General features: G+C 36.2%; 1 protein-coding gene and 1 long non-coding RNA gene across 2 annotated transcripts; one reads left to right on the top strand and one right to left on the bottom strand.

Moving 5' to 3' along the window:
• The first annotated feature begins 354 nt into the window (after positions 1 to 354).
• Positions 355 to 5,139, top strand: LOC141612754 (uncharacterized). The gene is made up of 2 exons (XR_012529187.1): positions 355 to 475; positions 4,014 to 5,139. It is a non-coding gene; the product is annotated as an uncharacterized LOC141612754 (long non-coding RNA).
• LOC141612753 (uncharacterized) lies at positions 3,853 to 7,587 on the bottom strand. Its single transcript, XM_074431524.1, has 12 exons — positions 7,189 to 7,587; positions 6,588 to 6,725; positions 6,351 to 6,432; positions 6,003 to 6,079; positions 5,688 to 5,788; positions 5,452 to 5,575; positions 5,151 to 5,267; positions 4,986 to 5,068; positions 4,834 to 4,900; positions 4,554 to 4,724; positions 4,336 to 4,479; positions 3,853 to 4,215 (listed from the first exon to the last, which is right to left on the bottom strand). The coding sequence occupies exons 1-12, from the start codon at positions 7,348 to 7,350 to the stop codon at positions 4,180 to 4,182; spliced, it is 1,302 nt and encodes a 433-aa protein (XP_074287625.1). The 5' UTR covers positions 7,351 to 7,587; the 3' UTR covers positions 3,853 to 4,179.
• Between the last annotated feature and the right edge of the window lie 2,488 nt (positions 7,588 to 10,075).

Raw genomic sequence — 10,075 nt, 5'->3', positions numbered from 1 at the left:
GAGATTAATAAGCACGCATATTGAGATACATATTAGTAATATATATTTATGAACTTTTATATCTATTTTAAGCAACTTAAAACAGGTCATTACAAAAGGATAACCCGACAATCTGTGTCATTCCTGATTTTATGGATCAGCTAATCAGCCAATGCATGGCATTATTTTCCGTCCAGCCAGTTCCTTGCGACAACCACTGAAATATTACAGAACGATCGGAAGAGGGTCATAACTTATTCAACTTGTAGTCAATTAGGCATTTCGTTGAAAGGGCTTTTTTTGGATCTAAAAGAAGTTATAAGGGTAATTTTAATACGGATGTAATTTAAATCCATGGCATGAGCACCACCACCTATAATCAACTCTGTTGAAAGAGTTGAAAAGTTATTGTTTGAAATTGGGTATGGTTAAATTAACTTGGCCTTAGACGAAAGCTAAGGCCAATTACTATGCAAGGATTTGCCGGCAGAGTAAGGTAACATTGGGCATTATCCAGTTCATTTATTTACCTATTTCAGTTTTGATCGAGTGTCTCATTCATTTAGTTACCTTTCTATATTAGACATCATTGTTGTCAGAATCAATGTTGTTAGGATCGGGATTCTACTTTGGATCGATCGATGGAAGGGGTAGGATCAATTCGGTAGAATCGGATCGTAGAATATTAAAATTCTACAAACCCGCTAAATACCTTTTTTTATTTGGTAAAAACATATAATTGAATATCAAAATACTTATTTATCCACAAAATATTGATAATAATGATTTTATATCATTTCATGAACATGTTTTTACAAATTACACGAAATTTGGGTTTTATGATGTCGTTATATAAAAATATATAAATATTAAAATTTTTAACATGGAATCGGATCGTAGGATCGTAAGATCGCGGGATCGTATTATGATCCTACCTTTAGAAATTTTTAAATGAATAGGATCGTAAAGTCATAGAATCATACGATCGAATCGGGATTCTAACCGTCAGAATCCCGATTCGATCCTACGATTTTACGATCTAAAAATGCCTGACCGATCCCAGATCTTACGATTCTATCATGGTTGTAGAATCTTACGATCCTATTTATAGGAAAATTTCTAGAGATGGGATCATAATATGATCCTACGATTTTTCGATCCTACGATCCGATTCCATATTAAAAATATTAATATATATTCTTATAAAATGATATCGTAAAACCCAAATTTTGGTGCAAGTTGTTGAATCATGTTCATACAACGATACTAAAATCATTAATTATTAATATTTCATGGATAAATTATTAATAAATAAGTTTTTTGATATTCGATTATATGTTTTTACTAAATATAACTATACTTAGTGAGTTTGTAGAATCTTACGATTCTACAATCCGATTCTACCGATTCGATCCTACCCTCTTCATCGATCCAAAGTAGAATCCCGATCCTAACAACATTGTTCGACATGTTCCGGTAATTTGATCTTGCACATCCATTATTGTCAATTTGTCATCTAATAACAATAACCTCAATGGTTGTCTCATCTCGCCTTGATCTGTGTACCAAAAGTAAAGATAAATAAATAATCGAGATGTAGACAATACTAATCAAGTAATCATTGAGATATCATAAAACAATAGTGGTCCAATTTCGTACTGTTAAATAAAGCATATCCCATTTGTGTTGGTCTATACTCCCTCCATTCAACTCCACACTACCACTTTCTTTTTTCACGTTTGCCAACGCATTTTTTACGCGCTAAATATCGTTAGCTACGTATTTTCAAAAAATATAAAAGTTAGATATTTTTAATGTCTCGTAACGATTTAATAAAACAAGATCTCACATGAATATATTTTCATTTATGTATTGAGAGAAAATTGAAATTGAATGTTTAACTATGAATAGTGTGCAAAATAGATAATGGTAGTGTGGAGTTGAATGGAGGGAGTATATTCAAGTTGTCACCCAACAATTACGGAGTATTTGGTTAAACCAAGAACGACATTTAATTATAACCAATTTTAGCAGATTATAATCATTCAAGAGTCGTTGTAATTAACCCAAAATGGATGTAGATTGTCCAGGACGTTATAAGGTGGGGATCACAGTGTCGAGAGAACGTTTTCAACCTAATTTAAAATTCACAAATTCTCATTTGTGAATGGTCAAATAAAATTCATATGGTGATATTTGACCCGTCAGAAGCTTGTGACGGTCTGACGGATATATCCATCACAAAGAAGACTTACCAAATTTAGTAATTACTTCGTAATAGCGATTTTTGGATAAGAAAACTGAGTAGAACAAGGCCGGTCTATACCAGCCCGTCTTCAATACATGTAAAGTGAGAATTGGAGAAACGGGCTCGCGCCCAATGATGGGACTTGGACAATATTGTGCGCTTGAGGCCAAGCTCTAATAGAACTCCTTACGTAACAATGTGTGGCTCTGGTCGAAACTTCGAACTTATAGAAAGTATCTTAAAACATGTGATTATAATCTTTTAGAAGATACGGAGTATGTCACAAAGTCATCTCCCAATGTAAACGTTAGTTCCACAGAAGATGGACGGTGGTTCATAATCCCCCTACTACTAAGAGAATAAGGAATTCTCAAAGTTTTCCCGCCTAAAACACTACCTCTATTTTGATATAATCTTTTATACTTTCCTATTTTGATATAATCTCCTATTTAAGATTTGTCTCCAAGATTTCTGGTGATAAAAAATCCATTCTTTGTAGGATAAATCGTAGTTAAAACATACTCTCTTCTATTATTATGATGTTCCACATTGGTTTTTGAGGAGTTTTTAAGAGGAATGAGATTTGTGGGGGGAAATGGAGGAAATGGAAAGTATGAGTGAAAATGTGGGATCACAAGTCTTAAGAATCACAAATTATGTACTAATAAGGAAAGTGGAAGATCTTAGTGAATTTGTCGTTTTAGGAAATGTGGAAGATGTTAGAGAATAGGAGAAAGTATTCTATTAAAAAATTATAAAACAATGTCATTAACTTTTTGTAAAAAAAATATTTTTATTAAGATACACACTTTAAATCATTACTTAAATCTATTTGTTATTTTTTTACTCAAATCTAAATATAATATAAGAATCGTTAAAATAATGAAATGTTACAATCTATAAATAATATACTAGAAGGTACAACTCTATAAATACCGTGCATCCATTGCACGGGATCTATACTAGTTGTATTCAACAATAGAATATTTGTGTTGTTCTACATTCGTTTACTGCCAGACTGCCGCAAGATATACTATCTCCAAATAAATGACAGGGTAATCTTTGTTGTAACTGTAGGGCCGAGCACGGGTCCAAAACCGGACCGGACCGGAATCGGGATCGTCAAAAATCTCAGACCGGATTATAAAAATTCCGGACTGGACCTGAAAAATTCCGGTCTAAGACCGGACCGAAAACCGGAATCTTAAAAAATGATGGCCTGGGGACCGGACCGGTCTATTTTTCCGGTCCGATCGGATGTTGCCCACCCCTACTTGTAAGCATGTCTACTAGAGTACTAGCCTTGGTCAACATTAGGACCAATCCAGCCTGCCCGAACCCGACCCGCATGATCACCCTGACCGGCACAACCCTGTCCGTCAAAAACTATGGCCAACTCCGGCCGAACAAATCCAACCCGACCCGCCCCTCGACCCGAAATGGGCTAGTTCCATCTCCATCAGGCGCGGCCCGATCCGTGCTGGCCCACCCTCAACCGGGCCGCTTCCGGGTTCGCTTAGCCAATCCCGGCCCAGCCCGAATGTTTGACCACCCCTAACATGTTGCGTAACAGTCAATTGAGTAGATTAAGAAGGTAACAAATAACGAGTGAATGTAAAATCGGATGATGGCAGAGCGAACTGTGAAAGCTATATTCACGCGTGTTATGCGTAGTTGATTACATATATGATATACCGAGTATATACATACAAATAAATAACTACAGAGTAATTAACTACTATATACAGATACAGATAAATAATATACCTGTCTATAACCATACCAGATGGCCTCAACGGACTGTACACACTCTGCCGCGACAGGTTCATATAATGCCTGATTGGCTGATTCGGACCTCAAAAAACATGAGTAGAGCTCAAAACTGCATTCCTCTTTAGTTTTCAGTGTTGCATTATGATCGAGAATGAGGATGTTGACTGTCGAAACAATTGTCATTGATGTATGAAACAGCTTATAATACCGTGGATCTGTTCAGCATCAAAGTAGACAGTCATACATACAACAGTAGGCTTCCTACTGAGAAACTTGGAAACACAAAATGACTGCTTTTGATGACCCTAAGAAGCGGAGGACCTAGCGAAGCTTACAATATTATTGTTAGGTGCTTGTAAATAGAACCCTTGGAGTAGAACAATAGCAATATTTGAGGTCACGAGGATGAAAATGCTGAGCGAATGAACTCCCATCCACTCCAATATCGACATTAGCCGTCTGTAATCCCATACGTCTACCTACAGAGGTGTAGCAGTCAAGAATGTCATTGATTGTTAAAGTAACTCGTACTGATTGACAATATCCAACTTACCAATAAATATAAAGCGCTAAACGTGAATCCGGCACTGCCTGATGTAACTAGCGCGTAACTGATTGTATACAGCGATTTATTCAAAGGCACCCCTAAAATAGCGAGGAGCACCCCAGGCAAGGAACAATAGATTGAAAGCATCAACCACCAGTGCAGCCGCTCCTTGTGATCCTAAATATTAGGGAATAAAGCGATATACAACAAATGAATACACAAATATTCGACAGACAGAAAGCTTTACAAAAAATCAAAGAGAATATAAGGCGTAAAGAGTCCAGACCTGCATGTGTACAAGAATATGACCAAACTGAAGTCCAATGATGCAAGTCACTGCAGCTGTAAGTGACCTGCAGTCACAGATATATTACAGCATCAAGAACTCGCAAGTCACAACACTTTGGTATGCAAGAAACATAAAAAAATTCATGTTACCCCAAAATTCCTTCCGGATCAAACGGAGCATGACACCATGAAGGTGAACTCTCAGGAATTCCGATCTTGGTTTTATTGCATTCCTGTGATGTAGACAATTATTATGTTTGTAGATACATCTAGTTCCGATATATTCAAAGAATCCTGGAGATCTTGAAAAGATACCTTCAAGTTTCCGTAAGCAGGTTTGGTATAGAGGTGACTAACACCAAGCACATAACGATCAATCATTCCCGCTGCATTGCAGGCAGGGCTAAGGTCACCTCTCGATCCACATTTTACCTAAAATTCAAATTGCTATAACTGTAAAATAAAACTGAATTAAGAGAACGACATACAAGACATCAGTCTGCAAGAGTTATTGTCTTATTGATACGGAGTACTTGTTATAACTCATTCTAAGGTTTCGCTGAAAGTTCAGGATCAACATATAATTATTTGTAAAGAAGTCGTTAGCAGTATTCACCTTGAGCAACACGGTACTATTTGATGAGGAAAAAGATGAACTTGAGTTTGATATATGCCAATCAGGAACAAATAAGCCATAAATAAGTCCACTGTATACGGCACAAAGGATCCCAACTACACACCTACATAACAACATTGCATCAGCATACACTGCACACATGGAAGAAAATTTCAGTCTTTAATAGTGAACAAATTCTATAACGCTGCAATTCATGTGTCGGAGTCAAAACTCACCAGTGCATGAAGTTGAATCTCATAATTCCGAATCTTTTCCATTTCCGACAAGGAAGCCAAATCTCACATAATGCAGCCGCTAAGTATGCAATCGATATCCTCTGGACATATGAAAGAAAATCTTAGTCTATATATGCAACTTATGTACAACTTCCGACCTCAGACTCAGGGAAAGCATCAAATACTGTAACAAAGTCGGAGTTAGATCTCAAACTGCTAAGGAGTCTTATAGATTTGAATTAAAGTTTCCACAGACCACAGCTAACGCTGATACGGTGTGATCTATACACTGATAGTCTGATGCAGTAGACATACCTGCAAAATGCCCATCCAACGTATTCGTAAAATATCAACACCATAGGTCAATGACTTGGCCCCATGAAGATAACCACCTGTATGTGATGCATCCAGCAAGACGTGATTTGTAAGAAATACATAATTGTGACATACATTAACCATGAGTATGCACCTTAAAAGTAACAAGCAAGAAAATGACTCGGATAAAGGTAACAACTTGTCAAGTCGAAGTCATAGGATACAATTCTCCGCGCAAATTTCATTATGTTGACATAAATGAATCATAAAGAGCAACAGAATGAACAAATGATTGAGACGGATTGAGTAATAAACCCGTAACAAAAAAGTTAAAATTAAAAACCTAACCTTGAAGAAAAACACCAAGGAGAAATAATTTGACTGCTCTTACAATTGCCTTCTTTGTTGCATCCCTTCTGTTTCCGATTTTCTGCATAATTTCCAAAAAAACACAACTTTACCTATTAAAAACGCGCTATTTGTTAAATTTGTTTTTTCCGCATTCCATTTGATTGTGTATGTGTTTAGAAAACGTATACAATCAAATGCAACGGAGAAAGTAGTACAAAACAATTCAATGAAAACCTTGTAAGCGATGGCTAGAGAAAGTCCGGCAATGAAGAGAAAAAACGGCATGACAAAATCAGCCAAGTGTAGTCCATTCCATGGCGCATGCGCAATCGTCGGAAAAATCGAGCCTCCATAATCCACAACCATCATTAACTTCAACATCATATATAGCAACACATGACTTAGTCATGACACGAAGTAACACGTCGCAACTCGCAAGCTGTTTCATTTGATTGTTTACGTTTTTCAAAATCTCTCACGTAATTTAAAAGAAACTTGTGCTCTCGTTGCATTGAGAGCTACTTATACAATTTATGTGACTTTAAACATGGATTATAATAGCAACATAAGCTATAATGTAACTTCAGGAAATTAAGTTACACAATTAAGTGTCAAATCCAAACCGTGCGTCTTAGGGCACAAGTTAGAAAAATTCATTATTTTAAAGAATTGCATATAATCAATTCAAAATAAGTGATTTAGATTTTGAAAAACGTATACAATTAATTGAAATAGATACAGTAAATAACAACAAAATCGCAATACTTCTGAAACGACGATCAAACAATAATAGTTGTATTGGAATTAAACAAAGTGTGATACGTAGGGGACTTACGAAGACACAGAGACCGCGGAAAACATCAAGGGAGACGACACGATTAGTTTTAGTTGTTTCTCCCTCGATGTTCATAGGAGAAATCAACGGTGGCGGCGGTGAAGGTAGTGGAGGGAGAGGAGGTTGTTCTTCGTCGATGTGGAGAGGGGTGTATGCCGCCATTGTTGGTGATGGTGGGATAATGGAGGGAAGTTTTTTTTTTTTGTTTTTGAAGTGTTCAACTAAGGGATATATATATGAAAAAAACAGAGAATTGGTTAAGTATATGTAACACGAATATTCTCATTGTTTAATCTTGGTTTCGTTTGTTTTTTAATTTTTCAAATAATAACCTCCTATAGGTTTATCTTAGTGGTTCCTTCATGGATGTTTGGAATGTTATGTCCTCTTATCTATGGGTTGTCTGTTTTAGTTAATTTGCTTTTAGTTATAATAAATCTCAATTATGAGACTTTAGTGAAAGATTTGTGTCTGGTCTGGGTTGGATTTGTCACAAGACGGTGCTTCGTAGCAAAAATGGACAGAAGATTGGTTGACAGTGGTCCTTTGATATGGTCTTTGTGCTCGCTGAATGTTTTGATCCGTCGTCGAATGTGTGACTGTAGAGTTCCATTACCAAGGTGTAGGAGTTCATTCTCCTTTGGATGCAAGCCGTTGAAATGGTCTACAATCCACCTTTCCTTTCTACGCTCTTGTTGCATAAGTACACCTGGTCTTTGCCTCTCCGCAACTCACATGTATCGACGACATTCTGAAGATGCTAGCTGTGTGCAAGATGTTGACAACGATGACTGCAACTTCTATTTCGTACTCCACCAACTTGATTATACTATCCGACATTATCTTTCTCCAGTGTTTAGTTATTAGATCCGTTGTGAAGTTAAATTACGAATGTATATATTAAGGGCTTAGTATGCTCTAACATTATGTAATTGCGTCTTTTCCTACTGTAAAAAAAAAAAAAAATTCTCATTGTTTAGGCTATTGTTATCCTAGGTAGCATACCAGCATGGACACTCCTCTTAATCAGCGTAATTGTATTTTATACTGTTTTCTACGGTGATACTTGTAGGACACGTGTCAAAATGTGTCGGACACCTATAAAGCTGTGTCTGATTATTTATTTGGACACATTTTAGACACGCCTTCAAACAGAATCAAATTAAATTTAAGGAGAATGATGTGTGTGTTTTATGGTAGAACTTGGTGGGAAAATGAGTTGAATTTGGATGAATGGTGTTTTTTAGACGATGAATGAGAGGTCGAAAGAGATTGTCGATTAGAAGATGGATTTTAGTGGGAAATGAGATTGAGTTAATTTAAATTTAATATCAATTTTTTTTACAAAAATAAAATCATACGTTTATAATTATAAAATATATACTCTACTAAATTTAAATAACGTATCTCGTATACTAATTTCATGGGATGCCGGTTATGGGTATGTGTCCTAAAACGTGTCCACTTCAGTGCTACCTAGTTTATTACATGAGGTAATTTTCAATATCAGTGGTTGTTCATCAACACAAAAACTTTGGAGAGACAGTCTCTCATTAAGTTATTGAGAGATCAGTTTATCGTACCCCCTTATATATGTTTCGTACCCCTTTTGTTATTTTTTTTTTTTTTTTTTTTTTTTTTTTTTTTTTTTTTTTTGATGACGAGGAGGTTGGATACTCCCCGGATACAGGACCCCACCCTGCTAGGCGCCTGTACCATGTGAGTTCTTTCCCGCGGGGATTATTCCCTCTCCGGGCGTCAGGTCCCCAGGAAAGTGTTCATCTAGGGAATCGAACCCAGGACCTCGCAATTCCTCCTTAGGAGGCTTTGAGGTTACCCTGGACTTCCACTAGACTCACACATCTTGGGTCCCTTTTGTTATTGATTGTGCCATAAATTGTCTATTTCATTTTGCACATAATTTGATCGTACCTATTTTATCATACATTGTAACCATTTTTATTAATACCTCATTTTATAGTATACGTACCCATTTTATTTCTTTTCGTACCCATTTTCCATCAATTTGTAATTAATCTCTCAATAAGAGAGACCGTCTCTCAAAAGCCCTATTGAGTTTAAACAAGTCTCATGAGAGACCGTCTCCCACTAATTTAGTGAGAGACATAATAGGGAAAAAAGAAATTCAGTGGGTCCCTCACCCCATTATGTGAGAGGTCTCTCAATAACGCTATTGAGAGTCCGTCTCATTTAAAAGATAAAGCGTGGACGGATGAAGAAAATTTAATTATAGGATTGGATAAGAAAAAAAAAATCGTGGAGTGGAAGGAACTTGCATTGTTGTTGATATTTTCGTTTCATGTGGCCAGTTTATTTTTGTGTATTAGTTGTGGTACCAAGCATGGTGGTGCCTTATTTTTTGTGGAGAGTAACTTACTTGTAATTTTTTTTGGTCTAAAGGAAAGCTACCAGAGCAATTTTAATGTTAACGAGATTTAGATCTAAATCGTTAGTATTATTTCTCATAACTTTATCAATTAAACTAGTTAACATCGGCATAATAAGTAATTTGAAAGGGAAAATAACATGTATTTTTATGGGCAAAGTAGTGATTTTTGTAACAAATATTAAACAAGTTGTAACAGCAAATTTTGTATAACGATAACTGAAATACAAAACAAGGAAACAATTATATTTTATTAATAAATATCAAAAGTACGTGTACAATCTCTAATGTATCCTCTGATTCTAATATCTTTGTAAGAGGGGTACGTGTACGGGGTACACGTGAGGGGTGCGCGTGTAGACAAATTTAATTGCTCTCCGCGCGATGTAAATTTGATTTCTTGAGAGGGTCGCGATGACTTGAATCTCTCTTGAAGGTTTGAACTTGTGATTGAATCTTCAACGCAGCGCACGATTTGAT

Source organism: Silene latifolia, chromosome 11, assembly GCF_048544455.1.
Source record: "Silene latifolia isolate original U9 population chromosome 11, ASM4854445v1, whole genome shotgun sequence".
Lineage (NCBI taxonomy): Eukaryota > Viridiplantae > Streptophyta > Magnoliopsida > Caryophyllales > Caryophyllaceae > Silene > Silene latifolia.
This window is presented reverse-complemented; position numbering and strand designations above follow the sequence as displayed.